General features: G+C 34.6%; 1 protein-coding gene across 4 annotated transcripts; it reads right to left on the bottom strand.

The window, feature by feature from the left end:
* Positions 1–1,931: 1,931 nt before the first annotated feature.
* On the bottom strand, positions 1,932–26,274 carry GTPBP10 (GTP binding protein 10). Of its 4 annotated transcripts, none has more exons than XM_058725161.1 (10): positions 26,156–26,274; positions 23,411–23,604; positions 15,536–15,627; positions 14,627–14,768; positions 10,224–10,297; positions 8,736–8,788; positions 6,234–6,341; positions 5,587–5,664; positions 2,989–3,112; positions 1,932–2,242 (listed from the first exon to the last, which is right to left on the bottom strand). In XM_058725161.1, exons 1-10 carry the CDS (start codon positions 26,186–26,188, stop codon positions 1,992–1,994), a joined length of 1,149 nt encoding a protein of 382 aa, XP_058581144.1. In that variant the 5' UTR covers positions 26,189–26,274; the 3' UTR covers positions 1,932–1,991. The 4 variants fall into 4 exon arrangements, with proteins under 4 accessions (XP_058581144.1, XP_058581143.1, XP_058581145.1 ...); XM_058725160.1 differs by having other exon boundaries at positions 14,627–14,771; XM_058725162.1 differs by having other exon boundaries at positions 14,627–14,771; positions 25,960–26,237.
* Between the last annotated feature and the right edge of the window lie 49 nt (positions 26,275–26,323).

The raw sequence follows: 26,323 nt of genomic DNA on the forward strand, positions 1-26,323 counted from the left end.
TGCGGCCAAAGTCAAAGAGGTTTTGCCTGCTTTCTCTTCAAGCATTTTAATGGCTCCCTGTTTTACATTTAGGTCTTCCATCCATTTTGAGTTTATTTTTGTGTATGGTGCAAGAAATTGGTCCCAGTTCATTTTTCTGCATGTCGCTGTCCAGTTTTCCCAGCACTACCTGCTGAAGAGACTGTCTTTATTCCATTGGATATTCTTTCCTGCTTTGTCAAAGATGAGTTGGCCATACGTTTGTGGGTCTATTTCTGGGTTCTCTATTCTGTTCCATTGATCTGTTTGTTTTTATGTTAGTACCATACTGTCTTGATGATTACAGCTTAGTAAATACAGCTTGAAGTCCATGAAGAATAATTTTTGAAAGCTAATTAACTTGCCACTGTATACACTGTATGTTAGCCAATTTGACAATAAGTTATGTTTTAAAAAAAGTTAATTAACTTGCTACTATTTAAAAAAAAACCTTAGGTTTACATAATGAACTCATTTGGGTAAAAAGATAAATGAATAAAAAATTCTGCCAGAATATAAGAAACTATTAACAGTGGTTTTCTCTGGGAAGGACCGGATGGCCGTACACAGAAAGATGGGAACTTTTCTTTTTCCCTTTATATGCTTTGCACTGTTTAAATTTTGTTTTGTTTTGTTTTTTTTACAATGAATATATATATATATATATACACATATATATATAAAATAAAACTAATTAAGATATATATGCTTTGCACTGTTCAAATTTTTTTTACAATGAACATATATAATGAAACTAATTAAGAAAAAATATCCAATTTGAATTTTTGAAACTACAACAGAAATTTAGAAATTTTAATCTCTTTAGAATATATTGATGATTGATAATACTGTTTAAAGTTTACACTTCTTATTACTTCTCTTTACTAAAATATGAGAATAGACAACAAAACAGATATGGGCACAACAAAATGAGATACACCAGTCTGATCCAAAGCAGGAAAAAATACTTACACTTAAGAAACAAAAGTGTCTAAAGGGTGAAATTACAAACATCTACCTGCTAGTTTCTGTTAAATATTATCAGTGATCTTCACTACAACTGAACATAAGTTGAAATTTAGGGTTCTGAGGTTTTCCAATTAAACGAACTATCACATATTTAGTAGAATCAGGTACAAGACAGACTCAAAAACAAAACCTAGTTGCTCATTCTAATAATATCCTAGGATAAAAAAATTTCTCTCTCTCTCTCTCTATATATATATAAATAAATGACCTCACGGAGACATCATAATACAGGAATACCAGGATTTTGTTTTAGGTGAATTGGCCATAAAATTACAAATTGTCATTTTTAGCTTTAAGTTACTTTTTTTACTATCAATGCACTTAACTACAAAACAAGAAAGTATCGTTCTTGAATGATGGCATATATATCAGAAGGTTAATAATAACTAACCTAAAAAAACAGGTCTTTGAAATGAACACAATTTCTTTTTTTTTTTTTTTAATTTTTTTTTTCAACGTTTTTTATTTATTTTTGGGACAGAGAGAGACAGAACATGAACGGGGGAGGGGCAGAGAGAGAGGGAGACACAGAATCGGAAACAGGCTCCAGGCTCCGAGCCATCGGCCCAGAGCCTGACGCGGGGCTCGAACTCACGGACCGCGAGATCGTGACCTGGCTGAAGTCGGACGCTTAACCGACTGCGCCACCCAGGCGCCCCTGAAATGAACACAATTTCCATATCTTATTTATTTATTTTACTTATTTATTTTTTTGAGAGTGTGTGTGTGTGTGTGTGCATGCATGCGTGTGAGCAAGGGAGGAACAGAGAGGAGGAGAGAGAGAATCCCAAGTAGGCTCCATGCTGTCAGTGCAGAACCTGACACGGAGCTCAATCTCACGAACCGCGAGATCATGATCTGAGCCTAAACCAAGAGTCAGACACTTAACCGAATGAGCCACACAGGGGCCCCTTGATATCATTTTTAATAGATTTAAATTACATCTATCTGGGACTAGTAACACCATTCTTTGGTGGTGGCTCATTATAAGATATTGTATTAGAAATCTGTAAATTAAGCAACTGTTTCTTATGATATGCCCCATTTTCCTGGTTGGCATGTTCATCCAGAGATTTTCTTATATAGTTCTTTAATTCTTCAATTCCTTCTCCCGTAATTGCAGAGATGGGGATGATGTGTTGGAACTCCACAGTCCTCTCTGGAATCATGTTTTTCTTAAATAAATGCAAAAAATCTGAAACAGAGAAACTCAAAACTAAGCTGATTTTCATGGTCTTTGAAAAGAAGTTAAAATTATGTTAGAGGTTTGATTTATGAACCAAAAACTTGGCATTTTTAATTCTTTTTTTCCTTCCCTCATTAATAAGCTCTCAGAATCTTTTGTTTTTACAAATTCTTTTACTTTAAGTTCCTTTACACAAAGTGGTCCATTTAGGAACAAATTTTCAAACAAATAAATCCTTTTGCAGTAACAGCTTCTATTATTCTATGTAACACATACACAGGTATTCAAGTTCTTTTTAGAAGATTAGTACCCTTCAGAGACCTATAGAGCTAGCATTGCAAAGATACATACCTCTTTTAAACTATTTGCTCTGGTTTTAAATTTGTGGTGTATTAGGGTAATGAAGTTCTAGAACTTGTTAAGTACGTTAAAGTAAAAGAATTTACAGGTAAGATGTTGACTTTTTCCTCTTCTGATCCAAATCCCATTAATTCTTTAAGGGCCCAGTTTAAGTTTTACTTCTTCATGAAGCCTGACCTTTTCTCTCGTCTCTTCTAATTTACTGTCCACATCACAAGTCTGAAACTTGATTATATTACAGTGTTAAAGTTTCATATGGTATGCATTCTTTCTTCAGACATACTTTTTTTAAGAGTAGAACTGGCAGTTTTCTTATCCATTGATTATACCATTTAGCAATCTCTGCACACAGGAGGTAATCATTAAATTGACATTAAATGAACAAATGTATTTACCTTTAGGATTCTGGAGTTGATTCATCAGTACATGGAACATATCTTGGGCACCTGGCAAGTCCATTTTATTAACTGCCAGGAGTACAGGTTTTGTCTGAAGTTCCTCTTTGTACAACTCCAACTCCTTTAAATAAAAAAAGAAAAACCAAACAATTGTATTAAAATATCTGTATAGATCACCTATTTGGTAATATCTTTACTATGCAGGCCTGGGTAACCAATCTACAGCCCACTCACATTCCTGAAATGCAATAAACCCCAACAGCCACAAAACTAAATGACAAAGTTCATAAAATGCTTACTGGTTAGGTCATGTGTTAATATATTTTAATTCAAATAATTCAATATATTTAAATTCAAATTGAATTTAATTCCAATATTTTAATTCAAAATCACAGTTGTGATTTTGTGCCAAGGTCCAAATACAGATATCCAGACATCTATTAAGCACACTGATAAAATTCAGAAGTAAATAATGACAACTTAATGTTACACTTGTATTATTCTTGGAAAAAGTAAGTGTACTTAGGAGTAAATCTTCATAACCATGGAGTAGGCAAAGGTTTCTTAGCTATGACACCAATACACAAGCAAAAGAAAAAACAGACAAACGGAACTTCATTAAAATGTAAAATTCTGTGCTTCAAAAAAATATAAAGAAAATGAAGACAACTGATGGAGTAATGGGTTGGGGTGCCTGGGTGGCTTAGTCGGTTAAGTGTCTGACTCTTGGTTTTGGCTCAGGTCACGATTTCACAGTTTTTGAGTTCAAGCCCGCATCAGGCTCTGTGCTGACGTGCAGAGCCTGCTGGAGATTCTCTCTGTCTCCTTCTTTCCCTGCCCCTCCCCTGCCTGTGCTTGGTCTCACACGTTCTCTCTCTCAAAATAAATAAATAAAAACTTAAAAAAAAAAAAAAAAAGTGGAGAAAACTGACAGAATGGGAGAAAATATTTGTGAATCATATATCTGGTAGGGATTTATTTCCAAAATATAAAGAACTGTTACAACTCAGCATAAAAAGACAAGTAACCCAATTAAAAATTGGGCAAAGTATTCTGAATAGACATTACTTCAAAGACATACAAATGGTTAATAAGCACATGAAAAGATGTTCAACATCATTAATCATTAGAGAAATGCAGATCAAAACCATAATGAAAAAGCACTTCGCACCCACTAAGATAACTAAAATAAAAAAGACAGACAATATCAAATGTTGGCATTCACGTGGAAAAAATGGAATGCCTCACATAACATTGCTAGTCCGATTATAAAATAGTACGATGATACAGCCACTCTGTTAAAGTCTGGCAGTTCCTCAAAGTGTTAAACATTGATTTCCCATATTATCTAGCGACTCTAGTCCTAGGTATATACCCAAGAGAAATGAAAACATGTCTGTACAATAACCTGTATTCAAATGCTCACAGAAGCATTATTCATAATAGACAAAAATTAACAAGGATATAAGATATAAAAAGTCCTGGAGGTAAGAGACATCATGCTGTGTTAAAGAGAAATCATACGGCTGATAATAGAAAGTAAGGCAGGAAGGGCACAGATGAACTGCTAGGTAGGAGCCAACTCTTGCCAGACCTCAAAAACCATGTTCAGGGTAAGATGTTAACCTAACAGCAGTGGGGGACCATTGAAGCATTTTAAACAAGGAAAAAACATCAGCTTGATTCTTTCACAAAGGTCACTCCAGTTGCCAAATAAAAAATGGACTAGAGAATAATAGCCATTATATGGTGACAGATGGAGGCTACACTTGTGGTGAGCACAGCATATTATATAGAGTTGTTGAATCACTATGTTGTACACCTGAAAAAAATATAACTTTGTGTGTCAACTAAATTTCAATTAAAAAAAAAATGGACTGGAGAGAGGTGAGACTGGAAACAAGGAGATTACATTCTAGTGAAGGGGGGATTGATTGTAACAGTGTGGATGAAGATAAGTAGATGAATTTCAGAGAGATTTAAGATATAGAACTGACAGGGCTTAATGCAGGTGGTGAGAAAGATAGAATCAAGACCAACACGCAGGTTTCTGGTTTATATACCCAGTAAAGTTCTTGGGGAGGATGAAGAGTTAAAAAAAAAAAAAAAGTTAGTTTTATACTAACTAAAATAACTAAGTTATTTTATAAGTCTGATAACTTAATGGGGCATCCAATCAAAGATATCTATTAGGCAGCTGATCGAAAGCACAACCAAAAGATCTAAGCATCAGAAACAGATTTGGCAGTTATCAGTATATTAACTGTAACCAAATGCTAAACAATGAACAGGAAAGAGCACAAAAAATAGACGAAGAAACAATCTAACAAGTAGGAATAAAAGTTCAAGCAAAATAAAGTCTGAGAAATATGTAACAAGGATTTGGAACCAAACAAGATTTTATTGGTTGTAACAGTTTGAAGAGTGGGTTAATACAGAAGAACTGGAGAAAGTAGGTTTAGATAATTCTTTGACATCAAAGCTTCAAGAAGTAGAGGTGGAACATATATTTATTCTAATTATCTGTTATTTAATACAGTCCTATATGCCTACATATTAGACCAAATGCAGAACACAGTAAAACAGAAAACCTACTTTTGTAAGAAGTATTATGGTTTCAAAGGCAGTTCTGTATTGAGTTTGGGAAGAAAGCTGAAATCCAGAAATATCGACCTAAAAAAAGATGGAAAGAGACAGTCTCTAACATAAAAACAACATAAAAATAGTTATAAATTTGTTTTGAAATGTTTTACTCTCTCAAGTTAAAAACAATTTCTCAACCTATACACTGTTGGTAATTTAGTAATTCAAAATAAGTAAGAGAAACTGTGGTGTTAGGATAGCTATAATTATTCTGATAAAATTACAATCATTAATGAAATGAGAAAGTAGTATAGATAAGGCAATTTGTATGTACTTATACAGATAATCTAATGTATGGCTTTAGCACCACAAATGAAGTAGGAGAGAGATCCTATACAACATAGCAGAATGTTGACAATCTTAAGGAATTAAACCTTGAAAAGTAGAGCTAAATTTACATCTGATACAGTAATGCCATTTCCACCCCTACAATATAATTGAATTATTTACTGTATTTGACCCCCATTTAAACACTTAGTGGAATAACATATGATACTACCTTATCTTTACAACTTATTGCCATAAACAATTTCTAGGAAAACAAAACTCATTGATTTTCACATTCATTTGTATATTACATTGGTATGCATATGACTTACAACAAAAAGTAGTTGTCTAGTTCTTTCTATATGCTTGAGGAATTTGTGGCCCATTCCTTTGTTCATATGCGCTCCTTCTATTAAACCTGGAAGATCAGCTACTGATATCTAATACAAAGTTAAATAGTTTGATGAAAAAGAAAACAATTATATCCATAGATTTTCATATTTCAAATATAAATAGTTTCTAATTTGTGATTACCACTGACTCTTTATAAAGCCAAGATACCTTTATAACAAAATAAATGTTCTAAGAATCAAAATACTTTGTTATCAAAAATTAGAGTCCCAGTTTTACTTGTTAATCTAATAATCTAAGAATTCTAGGGATTAGTTTAACATTATTAACATAAATCCTTTTTAGAATTACATTAATTATATTGTTCAATATGAACCTGTCATAGAATTTCAACTTTGTAAATTCTTAAAAGTACAGAAGGATATTAATTCAGCATTTACTTAGTATAGCTCTGTCATTTCAAGTTTTATTTTTTTTTTTTTAAATTTTTTTTTTTTTTCAACATTTTTAATTTATTTTTGGGACAGAGAGAGACAGAGCATGAACGGGGGAGGGGCAGAGAGAGAGGGAGTCACAGAATCAGAAACAGGCTCCAGGCTCCGAGCCATCAGCCCAGAGCCTGACGCGGGGCTCGAACCCACGGACCGCGAGATCGTGACCTGGCTGAAGTCGGACGCCTAACCGACTGCGCCACCCAGGCGCCCCTCAAGTTTTAAATTCTATATGTAATTGATTATTTGGCACCATTGTTCCTTTTTTGTTCATGTTCTACCAGGAGGACTACTGAAGATTCTTGATAAGTAAAGGACATAATGTTCCTATAACTCCTTTTTGAAATGTTAACCATTAATTTACATTTGTGGTTTTCAAAACTCACTGCACATTATAAACACCCAGGGATCTTTGACAAAGTAGAGATGCCCAAGCCCTACCACTAAAGGAATCTGGTTTCAAATCTCTGGAGCTCAGGCTTCATTTATCATTGTTCTCCTGAAGCCATCCAGTTAATTCTGATGTGCAGTAATTGATGAGAAGCACTGCTCTACACAAACTGCCCATGTGGATAGGATTTCAGAATTTTAAAGGCAATTGTGGCTAAGTGACAAAGTAGTTACCTAGACAAAATACAACAGAGGTCTCATGTCCTAAATTTTTTTTTCATGTCCTAAAATTTTGTTTGGAGGTTCTCCACTGAGAATTTTGTTATTGAGAATTAAGTTTCCCTTAAAATTTACAATGTACTCTTTTCCTCTAAATATTGCTCTCCATATTCATATTATCCTGTATTTGTAACTTTATTATTTAATATTCTGTATAACTGTTGGAAGCATTTCATTTTTTACTGTTATATCACCATTAAAAATGAATATAAATCTTAATGTCTTTTAATTAGGTCAGTGGATTATATAAAACTACACTGATACATCATCACCTTAAGTCCATACTTTACATTAGAGTTCACTTTTGGTGTTGTACACTGTATGGGCTTTGACAAACATATAACATGCATCCACCAGCACAGTATCATACACAATAGTCTCACTGCCCTATAAATCGTCTGTGCTCTTCTATTCATTCTTTCTTTCCCCTTAATTCTTGGTAACCAGTGATTTTTTTGTTATGTCCATAGTTTTGCCTTTTACCAGAATGTCACATAGTTAGAACCATACTGTATGCAGTCTTTTCAGATTGGCTTCTTTCAGTTAGTAATATGCATTTAAGGTTCTTCCATGTCTTTTCATGGCTTGATAGCTCAATTCTTTTTAATGTTAAATAATATTCCATTATTACCACAATTTATTTATCCATTCACCTGCTGAAGCATATCATGACTACTTCCAAGTTTTGGCACTTATGAATATGACTGGTACAAACATCCATGTGCAAGTTTTTGTGTGTATGTTAAGTTTTCAATTCACTTGGGTAAATACTAAGGAGCACAATTACTGATCATACATTATATATTTTAAAAGTTTTGTTACTTCCATTTTTTATTTATTTACTCTAATTATTCAAACTATCTACAGTTCTTCCTTATCAAGGAAAAATAACTTAATAGCTAGACCAGAATCCTCTTCAATTAAAACATTTTTTTTTTTTTAGAAAGAGAAAGTTGGAATAAAATCAATTCCATGAACTTTAGAAAATGCTTTTAGGAAACAAAAATCAATAATCAAATATGGCAGTAAAATATTGAATTGCAATGAGAACAAACAGAGATCAAAGAGATAAAGAAGATAGGATGCTGTAATGATAAACTGGACCTAAAATTTGGAAGGAGAAGGAAGTTATATTCTTATACAATATTTTACTATCATTGCAGTCAATAGAATTGATTTGTTAACGGTTCCATTTACCAAAAACAAAATCCTGGTAATTTTTCTCCCCCTAACACCACAGAAACAATAAAATATTACAAAGTCCAAGTGTCAAAAGCAAGTACTTTCCCTTCTAACCAACTGTGTTACTTTAAAAATACTCACCTGTCTGAAATCATTATACACAATCTTTCCAAGTTCAGGCTGTAATGTTGTAACTGAAAGAAAAAACAATAAATTAAGGCTAGAATAAAGGCTGGTACTCTCAAAATTGTCTTAGCCTCATGTATAAAATAAATAATATTTCTTTTTTGTGAACAATTTAATTCAGATTATGTTCTCATTTGTTGTTATGGAAAATATAATTATAATCTGCATAGCCATAGATCTAATATAATGAGAGGGCTTCGAAGTTCTTTTATTGTACTTTAAGGATGTGGTAAAGGTGTTGGTGGGTAGAGGAGAATTTAGGTTTCTATCACTGGGTCTATGGATGAAACTTATCTAGTCCTTTTCTCATTCAGTTATCCTCAAGCCTCATCAGTTTAGAAACTAGCCTCCTTCCTACAACTCTGAGCTTTTCTTCCTCTTTCCTTCTCAAGAGTCCCTGTATCATAACAATAAATATTGGTTATGTAATTTATAGCAATTAGTCCAAAATTAATTCTACTCCCTCAGAGTCTAATTTTAGAATGGCTTTTATTTTCCAGGTTAATGTATGTTGTGTATCTTTTTGTTTAATTATGGCAAAGATTCTATCACATTCATTCATTAGTCTAAACCTTCATTATATTTCATCTAACTACTGCAATAGCATATTTTTCCCAGACCAATTTTCTGACCCATGCCATTCCATTCTCTATATATTATATTCAGAGAGATGTTTTTGAAAGGCAAATCTAATCATTTTATCCTTTGATTAAAAGGCTATAGATGTAAAGATCAAATACAGCCTACTCCGTCTATGTGATATGGTCTCTACCTACATCTCCAGCCTTATCCTGTTTCCTTCTTTCCCTTACTACATGCTCTCTAGACACACAAATCTCCCTGCTACTACAGAGCTTTTCTGTACATGCTATTTCCTCTAGCTGAAACACCTTTCACATCCACTGTGTGTCACTGATTCACTCATGTATTCTTTACACCTCAGCCCTAGCATCACACTTTCCCAAAGGAGTTTTAAGCAGCCACCTACACTCTTTCATAGAATATTATATTCCCTCATAGTCATGTGTGATATATGTGCCTTCCCCTACTAGTCTGTAAGCTCAGTAAGAGTCAGAACGGTATCTGTTTCTGCTTACCAATCTTTGTAACTCCAGTACCTACTGTAGTTCACAGAAATAAATACTTGCTAAATGAAAGTACAGTGCTTAATAAAGGGTAGATGCTCATAAAATCATAATTAAATTAAATAAATGATTATGCAACAGAGAAATAAATGCAACAAAGCAAGTGCCTAACAAGTGCTAGGAACTTTGCTGAGGGCTACAGAGGTTTCAAGGATTAATGGGAAATGCATGTATTCTATCGGCCAAGAGTTTTCAAACTAAAGCGACGTCAGAGTTGTCATTTTATTCATACTCAAAGGAAGTGCAGTCTTTAAAAGTTAACCTACACACATTAAAATATACAACAAATTATACTTACATGCATAATCTGCGATTGCAGGTTTTGCATGAGAAACCTGACTTAGCAAAGAGGATTTTCCTGCATTTGGGAATCTGAAATGGAAAAATAAAATAATGTATTAAAACAAGTATTACTAATACTTGCTTATCTCTGAATTTTTAACACCTCAGGAAGTAGATTTCTTGGATATTTTCTGAGAATAAAAGTAGAATATAAATTAAAAATAATCTTGAAAAACTTGAGCAACAAAATATACATATGAAAAAAGTAAAAACAAATTCATGCTGGACACTAGAGATGTTTTAGTATCTCTGAGAGTAAATAATTCAATTATCTTTAAAAAACCTGCAAATCATAGGAAAACAAAAGAAACTAATAAAAATATCTGTAATCCACTAATTGTAGCCAAATAATGACAAAATATTGCTTATACTGCTTTGTAGATTTTTTAAACATTTTATATGAACATTTCCAAATACATACAAAAGTGGAGAGAAGTAATGTATCCCATTTAGCCATCACCTAGCTTCAACAAATAACACATTCCCAAAACTTTTTTAAAGTTGGTTTGTTTGAACAGGGACCCACACAAGGTCCGTGCATTACAACTGGTTGATATATCTGTTAAATTTCTTATGGTAAAGGTCCTCCATCTTGTTTCCCCTCTGCAATTTTATTTTTAAGGAAACTGGGTCATTTGTCCTATAGCAGCATTTCTTTCCCATAGTCTGGATTTTTTTTGTTGTTGTTGGCACCCCCATGATGTCCTTTAGCATGCTCCTTGTGCCCCAGATTTTCTATAAATTGTTAGTTTGATATAAAGCCTTGATCAGGTTTAGTTTTGATTTTTTTTTCCTGAAAGACTACTTTCATAGTTAGTTGGCCTGCTTTTTAAACTGAATAATACATGATGAACACCTTTCAAGGCCCACTGTAATTTCCTATTGTTAAGCATTTAGGTTATCTCCAATTTTTTATTAGGAATAACACACAAAAAAATATGTATAGCTAGAAAGACATATATCAACAGTACAGTCACCTGCATGTGCTAGAATTAATAACTATTTTTGGCAAATTTTCTTTCAGCATTTACTTATCTATTCATTATCTAGCTTTTTTCTTAAAACTTTAAATACTACAGTTATTTTTGTTGAACTTTTACACACAGTTTAACCTCCTTCTTGAGATACATTTCTTGATGAGAAAATGCTGAATTAAAATAGCTGTTTATTGTAGGGGCACCTGGGTGCTCAGTCAGTTAACTGTCCAACTCTTGATCTTGGCTCAGGTCATGATCTCATGGTTGGTGAGATCACACCTCGCATTGGGCTCTGTGTTAACAGTAAAGAGCCTGCTTGGGATTCTCTCTCTCCCTTGCTCTCTGCCCCTTCCCTGCTCGTGTGTACTCTAAGTAAATGAATAAACTTTAAAAAATAAATAAATAAAATAAAATAAAAAAATAGATGTTTGTTTTAAAGGCTTTTATTTTATTGCTAAATTTACCTTAAGAAAGGCCCACCATATAAGGAAGAAAGTACTAGGAACAGGCATCACTTAAGAGAGGATTCCTCAGTTCCATTCAGATATTTTCATTATATTTATCCAAAAAATATTTATTAAGCATTAACTTATATCAAGCAATATACTAGGCATCAAAAATAAAGCAATCAAGGAGATAAATGTGATCCCTGCTTTTATGCTTTTCACTGAAATTGGAAAAAGTTCTTCTTTCAAAACCTGCCAAACTTGCACTTGGAATAATGGTGTAATACTTTGGAAATATTAATATGAAATCCTACATAAATTCTATAAAAAATTATTCTATAAGAATTCAGTAAAAATTCTACCTCTTAGTAGAACTCTTTTAACTTTAAAAATAAATCTAATTAAAATATCTTATTAAATAGATCTTCCTACAATGAATTTAGAATAAAATGTGAGATTTTTTAATGACTCATTTTCCTGTGGAAATACAGTCATCTTTTATCTTATTATACTCACTCAGACTCTTATAACTTTTTTAAAAAGTTTATTTATTTATTTAAAATAATCTCTACATCCAACGTGGGGCTCAAATGCATGACCCTAAGATCAAGAGTTGCATGCTCTTCCAAATGAGCCAGCCAGGTGCCCCTCATGTAACTTTTTGAAAAGCAAATTGAAAAAAAAAAGGAAAGCAAATTGCAATCATTTTTATCCATGATTATCACTAACTGAACTTATTTCTTTCCATTATCTTCATATTTTCATAATAGTATTAAACATAGAAAAATGCCAGCAACTATTTCCAAAGAGATCAAAATAAGAGAAGAGAAAGAACGCTAATGATTGAAGAACTGATACTTGAGTGTTCCTGGGAAGTACTTAACAAAAACTTTAGAAGCTGAAATCTAACCTATGCAAAGATCAGATTTGACAACAGCCATACAAGTATGTTAGTTATGACACCTTTCTTCTAAGGTTCAGTTCATTCCTGAAACCAGCAAACAGGTATCTGTTTATGCTGGTATTCACAGCAATAACTTTTTAATAATAGGTGCCTAATTTAAAAGTACTAAAATACATATGTTAAGTATCGTACGTAAGAAACATGATGCTTTAAAAAAAAAAAAAGATGATTGTCTGGGTGGCTTAGTCAGTTAAGCATCCGACTTTGGCTCAGGTCATGATCTCACAGTTTGTGACTTCGAGCCCCACATGGAGTTCTGTGCTGACAGCTCAGAACCTGGAATCTGCTTCAGAGTCTGTGTCTCCCTCTCTCTCTCTGCCCCTCTCCTGCTCTCTCTCGCTCTCGCTCTCTCTCAAAACACTAAAAAAAAATTTAAAAAAAGAAACTTGATGCTTTATATTGACTAATATCATATCTCTGAAAAGCTTAATATTTCACTATATGTACTCCCAATAAGTTGACAATATAATGATGATAATGATAGCAACTACCAATTGTTCATTGAGCATTCATAAATCCAAGGCATATATTATGCCGCAAATGTGTTATCTTACTCACCAGCAATATTTTACCAACATCTAAATCCACTATTAAAAATGGGAAAGGCTTAGAGATGTTCTACAATCTATCCGACACCATCCAGGTGGCCTCCAAAGAATATGAGATTCTAACCCAAACAGTCTCTCACTTGAGTCTCCCATCCTCATTCCAACTTTACTACTCAGCCTTGTGAGGCTATTCTTAGTCTGTAGAGGTGTCTCTATGGAACTTGAAACACATTTTTGTATCAAATGAGACTGTAAATGACTATATTCTCAGTCCACAAAACCCTACTAAACCCGCAACATTGTGAAATATATACAGTAATATAAAACCTATGGCTCATAACTAAGGTTTATGGAAAAGACTAAATGTGAACACCAGGATCACATCTTTCCCTGTTACAATGTGAACAGGAATGGGGCCTTTATGAACTCTAAGCCATTGCTGTTAAGACCTAGTAGCTAGACAGGCATGGCAAGGGATAAGGGATTCAGACTGAAGAGTCTGGTAAAGAAGCAGTGAAATCGCTGGAGTGGAAAATAAAAAGAGCTTAGAAAGAAGCTATGTAAGGTGAGGAATGGAATTGACAGTTTCAAGTAAAGCCAGCAATAAGGCAGTCTTCCCTACCATTTTCTTAGGTATTCTATCTGTCTACTGTGTAATGCTAAAGTGGGGCCAGGGAGAAAGGGACAGGAGAAATGTAATGTTAAAATTTTCCCTTCATTTTTCTCCTTTCTATCTTGCTATCCATCCCCCTCTGGTCAGGTGTCAGCACTGCAAACCCTACAGCTAAACAGCACTGCTTGATGAAAGAATGGAAGCTGGTGAAGGAGGACAACATTGTGGGGGCTGCAGTACTGAGAATGGACAGATCCTAAATAGAACAAGAAGGACAGGGAAACAGTCATAGCAAGATCCAACTTGGTGCACAATAGGATCTAAGTCTGATGGTTGAGATGGTCTGGATTGGCCTTTAGCCACCTGATTAATAAAATATCAGTACCTCTATTAAGATTTGTAAGAGTATCTCAATCATTTTATTCTTTTCTTTTTACTTTCTCCTATACATTTCTTAAAATGTGGTTTGGATTTGTAATTTTATTCCTTAATATCTGGTAACATTTTTTACCTTCTTATACTATTGCATTTGATTTTTTTCTTTGTTGATTCATCCTCTAAGATTCCCACTAGCCTACTTAATTGCTATGATCTTCCTTTCTTTTTAAAAATAAATATTAACTATGAAACTCTATTTTTGCAATATAAAAGTGACTATATTTAGCAGCATTTCTCAAGTATACAAACAATGCACAAAGTACATAAATGTATTCCATAAGTAACACTGGTCCCAAATTACCATTTATATTTAATTCTTACTCATGAACTCTCGCTCTCAAATTATAAAAATAAAAATATAAATGGTACTTACCCTACTAGGCCTATATCAGCTATAAGTTTTAGATCAAGGTGAATGACTCGTTTCTGGCCTTTCAATGGTACAAAATTTGTAAGTAATTTACCACCAAGACCTCCTTCAGCTACCAAAATTCTGTCCTTCTCTTTATTGAGTTCTCCTTAAAAACACAGAGAAAGATACTTAGAGAAAAGATTACTAAGTGGAGCTAATCAGTAATGACATTTTTTTGTTTATAAACAGATGCCAGAAAATTCCAGTTTATAAATCTACAGGACTAAACCACTGGGTTAAGATTCTATTAAAAGTTTGATCCCAGAAAACATTTTGTAAGCAGTTGATTAGAGACTAGTTATATATTTTAAAACTGAGTAAATACTCTTCTATATTTATAATAATTTTAAATTTAGCAGTTAATTTTGATAATGTTTATATTAAATTTTAAAAATCTTTTATAAATTAGCAGTTGAAATAGTTTTGTTTTGTTTTGTTTTTTAATGTTTATTTATTTTTGAAAGAGTGCAAACAGGGGAGGAGGAGAGAGAGGGGGACAAAGGATCCGAAGCAGGCTTGGGGCTGACACCAGCAAACTCAATGTGGGGCTTGAACTCATGAACTGGAAGATCATGACCTTAGCCGAAGTTGGACACTCAACTGACAGACTCTTGATTTTGGCTCAGGTCATGATCACATAGTTGTGATACTGAGAGTCACTCAACGCTGAGTATGCAGCCTGAGTGGGATTCTCTCTCTCCCTCTCCCTAGCTCATGGGCTTTAAATAAATAAATAAATAAACAAACAAACAAATAAGCAAGTAAGCTGAAAAAAAATTCTGAAATTCAAGAGAAGCTATGCCCCACAGCTCCCAAACAATTTTAGAAAATATGCATTTTTCTCAACCTTAGAATCTACAATACACTTACCTATAATTTTACCATTTTCATCAGTTACTGAAATACCCACAGGTACAGGAATTTCACAGTCTTTTCCTCTGGAGCCTTTCAGTGCATTAACACTACAAAAAAATAAAGCGAAATCAAAACAGAGAAAACCCACTATATCAAATGGTCTATGCCCAACCAAATATAATGGTTTACAAAGACTAGCAACAAAGTTTTCTTGTTAATGCAGATGTTAAGTGGCCAAATATCTGTGGAAAACTGTCCCTAATTGTTTACTTGCATTTTAGACTATCACATAAATTTAACAAAAATAAAATAATAAAAACAAATAATACATAATAATGATTTAAGTTACCAAGCTAATCACCAAAATTCATTTTAACCCATAATGAACTAAAATACTGTATATCTGAAGAGATCATTGCTACAACACAAATAAGCTAGAAATAAAAGGAAAACCCATTGAATAAGAAAGCTTTTAACTCTGATCTCAAATAAAGAGTACACTAATTATAGGAGGCTCATCTGACTAGTCTCATACTGTTCATGAAAAAATTAATTGGTATAAACTTTTAACTAGCAATTCTACTTCTGGAAATTTATCCTAAAAAAAAAAAAATGAACAACCATATAAAATACAATATACACAAGGATATATATTACACTGTGACTATAACAGTAAAAATATCTATAATTACCTCAATAAGTGAATGACAAACGTTATGTTATTTCCAGTAGTATATTAGTATGCAGCTATTTTGAACAATTGTCCGGTGCGGAAAAAAAATGTTAAGTGAAAAGACAAGGTCGGAAAATACTGTGCTTTCACTTTTGTACCCCAAAATTTCAAATATATCCATATAATTACAAGCTGTCACAAGTCAATTTGCATAAATGTACATAAAAGTCTTAGAAAAGTCAAGAAATGATTAATAGTGGTTACCTATGGGTGGAAGAATTATAGGTGACTGACTTCTTTTTTCACATCTTTTTACTTTATCTGATATTTTTACAATGAGCTTGAATTATACAGAGACAAAATGAACAAAAATATACAAAGAGATTAGACTATACAGTTACATAGTAACTATACTAAGGCTATTACATAATCATCTACTACTTTTTCAGCCAATAATATGTCCCAGGCACTATTAACAGCTTTATTTTTTTAATGTTTATTTGGAGAGAGAGCGTGAGCAAAAGCACATACAAACCAGCACAAACTGAGGAAGGGCAGAGAGAGAGAGTCCCAGGAGATATTGTAATGGAATCACGAGTAACTTGTATCACCTGCAGGAAATTACTTTCCATCTGGCACCAATGTATAAATTCCACTTGCACCCCTCCCCCCGACTTTGCTTACACACACGTTAATGATTACTATCTGATTTGTTTTCTTCACGCTCACCACATGTGTAAGATCTTGTTTTCTCCACTTTCATGTGTGTAAGCTCTTGTTTTCCTCATGTTCACCGGGTGAGTAATATCTTGTGAGCTCAATAAAAACAGAGATAAAACTCCTGTTCCAGGCCCTTGTCTTCTCCTGGACATTAACTTCTCTAATATTCAATTCTGCATCCATTCGCTTACTGGACAAGAGAGAACTCCAGACTCACAGTCTGCAGCATAGAAATTTTAACATTTGTTCTTCCAATCTATGAGTACGGAATGTTTTTCCATTTCTTTGTGTCATCTTCAATTTCTTTCATCAGTGTTTTATAGTTCTCAGAATATAGATATTTTACCTCTTTAGCTAAATTTATTACTAGATATCTTATGGGTTTTGGTGCAATTTTAAGTGGGATTGGTTCCTTGATTTCTTTTCCTGCTGCTTAATTACTAGTGTATACAAATGCAACAGATTTCTGTAGGTTGATTTTGTTTCCTAAACTTTCTGAATTCGTGTATCCATTCTAGAAATTTTTTGGTGGTCTTTTGGGTTTTATATGTACAGTATCATGTCATCTGCAAACAGTGAAATGTTGTCTTCCTTGCCTATCTGAATGCCTTTTCTTTTTGTTTTCTGATTGCTGTGGCTAGGACTTCCAGTGCTATGTTAAATAAGAAGTGGAAGTGGACATTCCTGTCTTTTGCCTGATTGTAGAGGAAAATCTCTCAGTTGTTCCCCATTGAGGATAATAGCTGTGAGTTTTTTGTATATGGCCTTTATTATGTTGAGGTATGTTCCCTCTAACTCTACTTTGTTGAGAGTTTTTACTATGAATGAATGTTGTACTTTGTCAAATACTTTTACTGCATCTATTGAAAGGATAATATGGTTATCTTTTTTTTATTGTTATTATTGTGGTCCATCACATTTGACTGATTTGTGAATATTGAACCACCTGTGCAGCCCAGGAATAAATCCCACTTGTGATGAATGATTCTTTTAATAGACTGTTGGACTGGATTTGCTAGTATTTTCTTGAGAATTTTTGCATCCATGTTCATCAGGGATATTGGCCTATAGCTTTCTTTTTTAGTGGGGTCTTTGATTTTGTTATTCAGGTTATGCTGGCCCATAGAATGAATTTGGAAGTTTCCCTTCCATTACTATTTTTTGGAATAGTTTGAGAAGAATAGGTATTAACTCTTCTTTAAGGGTTTGGCAGGATTCACTTGTGAAGCCATCTGGCCCTGGACTTTAGTTTGTTTGGAGATTTTTTATTGCTGATTCAATTTCTTTGCTGGTTATGGGTCTGTTTTCTACTTCTTCCTATTTCAGTTTTGGTAGGAATGTTTCTAGGAATTTATTTATTTCATCCAGGTTGCCCAACTTGTTAGTATATAGTTTTTCATAATATTTTAAAAGATTCCATGCTCCTGGATAGGAAGAACAAATATTGCCAAAATGTCAATACTACCCAAAGCAATCAATGCAATCAATCAATTCAATGCAATCCCTATCAAAATAACACCAGCATTCTTCACAGAGCGAGAACAAACAATCCTAAAATTTGTATGGAACCAGAAAAGACCCCGAATAGCCAAAGCAATTTTGAAAAAGAAAACCACAGCAAGAGGCATCACAATCCCGGACTTTAAGCTATACTACAAAGCTGTAATCATCAAGACAGTACGGTACTGGCCCAAGAACAGACACTCATATCAATGGAACAGAATAGAGAAGCCAGAAATGGCCCCACAAACGTATGGCCAGCTAATCTTTGACAAAGTAGGAAAAGATATCCAATGGAATAAAGGCAGTCTCTTCAGCAAGTGGTGCTAGGAAAACTGGACAATAACATGCAGAAGAATGAACCTGGACTACTTTCTTACATCATACACAAAAATAAACTCAAAATGGAGGAAAGATTTCAATGTAAGACAGGAAGCCATCAAAATCCTCGAGGAGAAAGCAGGCAAAAACGTCTTTGACCTTGGCTGCAGCCACTTCTTACTCAACATGCCTCCGGAGGCAAGGGAAACAAAAGCAAAAATGAACTACTGGGACCCCCATCAAAACAAAAAGCTTCTGCACAGCGCAGGAAATAATCAGCAAAACTAATAGGCAACGGATGGAATGGGAGAAGATATTTGCAAATGACATATCAGATAAAGGTTTAGTATCCAAAATCTATAAAGAACTTACTCAACACCCCAAAACCAAATAATCCAGTGAAGAGATGGGCAAAAGACATGAATAGACAGTTCTCCAAAGACATCCAGATGGCTGACACATGAAAAAATGCTCAACATCACTCATCATCAGAGAAATACAAATCAAAACCATAATGAGATACCACCTGTCAGAATGGCTAACACTAACAACTCAGGCAATCATAGATGTTGGCGAGGATGCAAAGAAGGAGGGTCTCTTTTGCATCGTGGGTGGGAATGCAAGCTGGTGCAGCCACTCTGGAAAACAGTATGGAGGTTCCTCAAAAAATTAAAACTAGAACTACCCTATGACCCAACAATTGCACTACTAGGTATTTATCCAAGTAGCTGTCAATTTTCAATTGCAACTCAATAAGAAATAATATAGATACTCACACACAAATTCACAGTCGTGTGTGTGTGTGTGTATGACTTTAAAGTTTTGTGAAACCGTATTTAATAGGTGATACATGATACTGTTTCCTATTCTTTTTATTTGAAATCTAATGAATTGATTTTAAAATCCTAATGCAATGTTTTTCAAACATTCACAGAATGTGTGACATTCATACAGTCACAACCAGCATTTAAAACAAGATACGTGATCACTTCAACAATATGAATGTAGAACAATGCCACAGAACTGTACATTCAAAAATGGTTAAGGGGCGCTTGGGTGGCTCAGTTAAGCATCCAACTTTGGCTCAAGTCATGATCTCATGGTCCATGAGTTCGAGCCCTGCATCGGGCTCTGTGCTGACAGCTCAGAGCCTGGAGCCTGCTTTGGATTCTGTGTCTCCCCCTTTCTCTGCTCACCCTCACTCGCACTCTGTCTTCTCTCTCTCTCAAAACATAAACATTGAAAAAAAATTTTTTTAATGGTTAAAACAAATTTCATGTTATAATGTATATTTTCCCACAAGAAAACAACAATGTACAATATGCCACAGAATAGAACAGAAAATAGACATAACGTACATGGTCAGGTAAAGTCTAAAATGTTTCTCACTATGGATGGCAGTAAAACTCATTCGAAAGTAGTACAATAAAGAACCGAAAGACACAGTCTGAAAACACTGACTTAGAGCACTTAAAAGGAAGTCTAATAATCAAGATCTTCTTCCCAGGACTAACTTTTTCACCTCCCCAAAATTAAAGCACATGAACAATTTTTAAAGGAAAAGAAGGAAGTTAAGATTTATATTCAATAGGGAACAAATCTCTTCAGATGGAATTAAGTGAGTTTTGTCTGAAAAACAGAAAATGAGGAGGTGAAGGTAGGTGGGTGGGGGGAAATTGGCAACAAAATACTGATAAAACTTGGTTGTTTGGGATAAGGACATAGACTGGTTGGAAAGTACTATATTCTTGAGGTAAAATGGGGGATAAATGAAGCAATGTGTAGATATTAGTGCATAAAAAGAATTCTCTGTAGTAAATATTAAACTCCAAAAAATATTTCAAAAATTTAAAATACCAATCTATTCTCAAATCAATCATTCATGATTTTAACTGATTTATACAAAGTTTTTGAACTGAAATTTACAAAGCGATACCTTAAAATCAGAGCATGATACACCATACCCCATTGTAGGAGTTCATCTTTGAGTCTACTACATGTAAGGCATTAGTTTATTCTTGATTCTCAAAAAGTGTGTTATCCCTGTTAGCACTGCAAAATGAAAACAAATGAGAGCTCAATTTCATCAATTCAAGAGTCTCATCTTTTGGTTCTATAACCAGAAACCAAATGTCAAATAAGATAACTTGAAAATCGCTGTACATTTCTGAGTTGACAAAAACAACACTGAACAATTGATTACAAAAACACTGAACACTGTGTAACATAGTGGGCCATAAAAATGCATCTCCTAGACCTGACTGCAGGGAACATAACTGACCTATGGTCCAGCTGCTGTGCTCTGAAATCTTAAAGAGATGATGCTTCTTGCAGTCTACTTCCAGCCAATGACTGGGTACAGCATTTGTAGGAAACTAAGATTCCTCTCATGGGCAACTTTTGATTAAGGAATCACCATCAGCTGTGCCTAAACTTTCTTAGAACTACAGAGCAGACTAACACTTTGCCCTTCCTACTCTCCTTCATAAGGCATTAGACCTACAAAGTGGTCAGACAGCTTTCCCAACTACCCCTCAGGTTCCTCCCCAATTTGCCTTTACAGGTATTTAAGTGTTTTCCCCAAAAAATCTCTCATTCATCTCATCCTACCTTGGTACCTACTTCTTGTAGGACCCAAATTTAGATACATGAAGACATAATTCACAGAGCTATAAAATAAATTCTGGCATTCAGTAAGTTTATTCAACTTCGTGACTTAATTTACCTGAACTCTACAAGATAAACAAGACTGTCACCTCCTCCTTAGCTTCTAGGACACTAAATCTCTCCTGACTCTCTATTTTAGATAACATCTTCTGCTTCTTTCCCTTAAATGTTGGTGAATAATAGACTTTGATCCTCACTGCTTTCCTCTTCTGTAATACACTTACCCTGGTCCATGCTTATGATCAACAAATTTATCGCTAGACCTGACCATATTCCTGAATGACAGACCTATATTTTAAGTGCTTGCTTATATCTTTATAGACCCTTCAAACCCCCTTCCTCTACATCTCAGTTGCCACTTTCTACCATAATCCTTCTCAAAGAATGATACTACTATCTATCTACCTACTACTCAAGTCAAAACCAGGAAGTTATCCTTGATTTATTATTCTCCTTCAGTACTCCCATCAATCACGAAGTCTAACTTATTTCACTTTTTTAACCTAGCTCTAATCCATCGATCTGTCAATCCAATCCATCATTCAGCTAATGTTAACTGAATATCTACTATGTACCAATCACTGTACTATACATCTGGGGAGAAATGATGATCTAAACTCTGCTCTCATGGACCTCAACAGTAGACTGGTAAGAGAGCAGACAGTAATCATTATGTGAAAAATGGAAAATTATAACTGTGACAAGTTTTATGAATTAGAACTTACACATGTGAGTAGGTATGGGAATTATGACTTAATCAGAGAAATCAGGAAAGACTTGAGCTTAAATCTAAAGGATTCATAGGAAGCAACCAGATGAAGGTGAGGAAAAAGTATTACAGGAGAGATAACACAAACAAAGGACCAGTGATAGAAGACAAATACCACTATAAGATACTAAAAGAAAGCCAACATGGCTGGAATGCAGAAAACATAGAATGTAGAAGGGAATGTAGACGGCCTGTACCTAGAAAGATAGGTACAGGCCAGACCTTGAGAACTTCGTCACTTACAAAATATTGCGATATTCTGTAAATTGGCCTCAGTCAACACATCCAATCCATTCTTTAACCAATTATCCCTAGAGTGATCTTCCTAAACACTAATGTATTGTCACTTGCCTATTTAAAATCCTTCAATGGCTTCCCGTCACTTTAAGATAATATTCAAACTGTAACACAGTATATCAGATCCTTCATAATCTGGACTACAATGTCTTTATTTTAAAACAAGCTGCCCCACTTGTACCACAGTTATGCTAGAAATATTTATTATGTCACCAAACAGCTTGTTCCCTGCTAACCACTGCCTTTATAAATGTTGTACACTTGCCAACACACCTTTTCCTGCCTTGATTGTCTGGCAACATCCTATTCCCCTTTCAAGACTTGGTTCAAGCACCACTTCCAAAATCCAGGTAACTGAGTAAGATTTTTCTTCAATTTCTTTATAATAGAAGAAAAAGTTTTTTTCCCCATATTTGAGAGCAACATATATTCCATAAAAAAAATAACAAAAATTTGCAAAAAAAAAAAAAATAAATAAAGGGAATATTTTGATGTCACAGAGAAAAGACCAAAACAAGCCAAAGGAAAATACACAAGAGACAGATCAGTGAAACAGCCTCTAAACCTTAAGATCCTGGCAGAACTACTGGTGACAGTGGAGTGGGTAGCACAGTTGAGATTTGAAGAAGTTTTCCCAAAGACTGTCAATGACAATTTAATTTTAGAAGAAAATGGTGGGGATTCAGATCATTTTCTGTTTCTACAAAGAAGTGCAAAAGAATATAAACAGACATTGCGAGAAGAAAATAAAAATGTTTAAGAGTCTCAAAACATTGCATAGTCTCTACCTTTTATCCTCACTAGAGCTGAGATAATTATTGTAGATGTTTGCTCAGTTATGAATAGAGGATATAATTTATTTCAAATTACCAATTCAATTTTTATCTTCTTTTTTTTCTCCTGGAAAAATTTTCAAAAATCAAAGTCATTCAGGCATACTTACCGACTATTTGCTCCTTCTCCAGCCACAAACCGTTTCTGAGGATATTTGTCTTTAAGTTGTTTTAAAGTCATTTTCTTATGGGCTACAACCCAGACGTCACCACCTTTTCCACCTTCTCCACCTAAACGAGGGTAACCCATTCCACCACTTCCTCCCCTGGTGAAGAGTCTTAGGTTATCAATGAAGTTTCCATACTTTAAAGACAGAGAGAGAGCATTAAGATACCAAACGTGCTTACCAACTTAGAACTCCTTTCTAGTCCTTTGCTGCCACTAAAGCTCCTAAAAAAAATCAATACCACTTTGTGAATTCCAAATCCATAATCTTTTCTTAGTTCATCTCTGGTCTGACCTCCCTTTCCCTTCTGATTAACTCCTCTAATACCTCTTTTTTTCAATGATCAATTATTGTTCCACTTTTTGTCTGAAGGTTTATGACATTGTCCCACTTTTCAATCTAGACTTTTTCCTCTGGGTGACCTCAGACTATACCAGCTAACTATCACCTAGGTGAGATATTCTCTATGCCTAGTCTGTTGAACATTTCCACCAGAAGGTAAGCTTAATAGTCTAAAGCAACTAAGGGCAAAACCCACTACTTAATTTATATTTGAAACCCCTTAAATAATCCACCTTTTCCTAGATATTAGTTGAAAAGACAATAGTCACATCAGATACAACCATGATAATATGAAAACACAAACTTTTCCTTAGGTAAATTCTGTTCCCCCAGTGTTCTTCCAAATAATGGAACCACAGTTTATCTAGTCATTGAGACTACGTAGGGGAATCCCTGACTATACCTGCTTCTTTCTCCAAAGCTCTATTTATTTTCCCTTTCTGGTACAACTTAGTATCTTGACCATCATATTAGCTCCTAAAATGCTCTTGCTGTGTTTAGTCATTCCTTCCTCAACCCATTCTTTGTCTTGCTGCCTCAGCTATTTTTCTGAAAATGGGTCTGATCTCTAATTATGTTTCTCCCGAGTAAAAAAACCATTCTTTTTTTTTTTTAGTTTTTGCTCTTTCCAGTTTCATTTTTGTTCCTTCAACCCCTCCTATCTCTCCTTCCTCATTCTGCTCTGTACATGACCTACTGTCACATCTCCGTGCCACTGTTCATTTTTTTTCCTTCAAAGTCATTTGTTGTTTTCTATCATAAACCTACCTACATGTCCTACTTTCTGATATCTTTGTTAATGCTGCTAACTAACACCACTAACTTTGCTGGGATTTCTCAGCAATTAGATCTTATCTCTTATTACACCCTTTGAAAACTTACACTGCATTTACTGTTTACTTGTTTCCCTCACTAAACTTCTTGTAGGTAAAGATCCTATGTATTCACCTCTCAATTATCAAAATTCCTTACAGAGTAATTTCTTAAACTCATGGCCCTTAGTCATTTAGCATAGTTTAAATATCAAAAACATCTGGGAACTTTTTTTTAAACTACACAGTCCACTGACCATTCTGCTATACTCTGGAGGAGGGGATGAAGCTAGGTCTCACCAGGATTATTTAGAAAAAACTCCCTTGGTGATTCTGATGCAGTTTAGATCTCAGATTGCAGTGGATAGGTACATAACAAAGATTCATATATTAGTCTTTGAGTATGCAAATATAGTCATGAAATAGGATGTTGTAAGGAAACAAGGTAGAAGGAATATGGAAAAGAAGAACTTGAGGAATAGACAAAATATTTTTCTCTGAAGGTGAAGAACTTATGCTTTGATTCTTCCAGGCTATGCCAGAAATGCATCGCATATAAGTGAATAGATTCCCCTTGCAAACAACATGGAGAGGAAGTGACTGTTCATGGCAACCATGCCCTTCGTGACTTACCCACCCCCCCCAAAATGTAGCAGTTTCTTTTCAGTTGAAGAATTAGTTCCCTCGTATGCCCAAGTACTACCTTTCACAAGTCTCTTTTCTTTTGACTACCTATTTTTTGAAAAGTAGAGGGTTGGATAAAGTATAATTCAGAGATATTACTCATACCTCTACCTCCAATAAAAAGAAAGTTTCTGTTTTTAAAGTTCCGTTCAACAGTGCCACATTTTTTACTCCTCCAGATTCATCAGACTCAGAGGTTTAGAAAGCAAACTTAGGAGTATCTGACTCTCTTTGTTGTTTAATAATGCCGGTTAAGTTTCAAAAAAACATTACTAGTAAAGCTCTTAAAGAGATTTTTTTTTTATTTGAAGCAACTAAATTTTTACAGAAATGATTCTACAACAGGCACTGCATACAAAGAGAAATTTCTTGCAAGAAGGAAGCCAATTACATTATTTTCGTTTTCTGATGAAAAGTCTTTAGAAAGCTCTTAAAAACCGTGAACTTGAGGAAAACTTTTCTAAGAAAAGGCTATGTATATTACTACCTAAAAGAAAGAAGACACGCTATTTGAGCCAAAAGAAAAAGTCAACCTTACACGGTACGTATACTATATTGCATATCTAAAACCTAATTTCCTTAGCTCCCCATTCCACGTGCACACAATTTCCCTGAAGAACCTCCACACCTGGGCCCCCAAACAACAGTTCTAACCGTTCCAGGTAGATATATTCTTCCCACTTCTCAAAAGCCAAGTCTGACTCCGAAGGACTGCGAGGAGAAAACTACAGTAGAACAAGCAGGAAAAAGGCCCCCAGAAAGAAAAAGGGGAGGGAGGAAAGGGGAACCAAAGGTGGGGCTACAGGCACCAATCTGTCGAGCTTCAGGCTGAGAGGCACCAGTCACGGACCTTTCTGAACCACACGCTACCGCACCGCACCATGACTGCGACGTTCTAGGGCTGACTCCCTCGAAAGTATACACACGGACTCACCGCGCAGAAGTTTTACGTCACCATTGGCCGCCAACGCGATATTTCCTCCGCACGCGTCGGCGGAGACGGTGCACGCGCTGTATG

This window comes from Neofelis nebulosa, chromosome 4 (genome assembly GCF_028018385.1).
Source record: "Neofelis nebulosa isolate mNeoNeb1 chromosome 4, mNeoNeb1.pri, whole genome shotgun sequence".
Classification (NCBI taxonomy): Eukaryota; Metazoa; Chordata; class Mammalia; order Carnivora; family Felidae; genus Neofelis; species Neofelis nebulosa.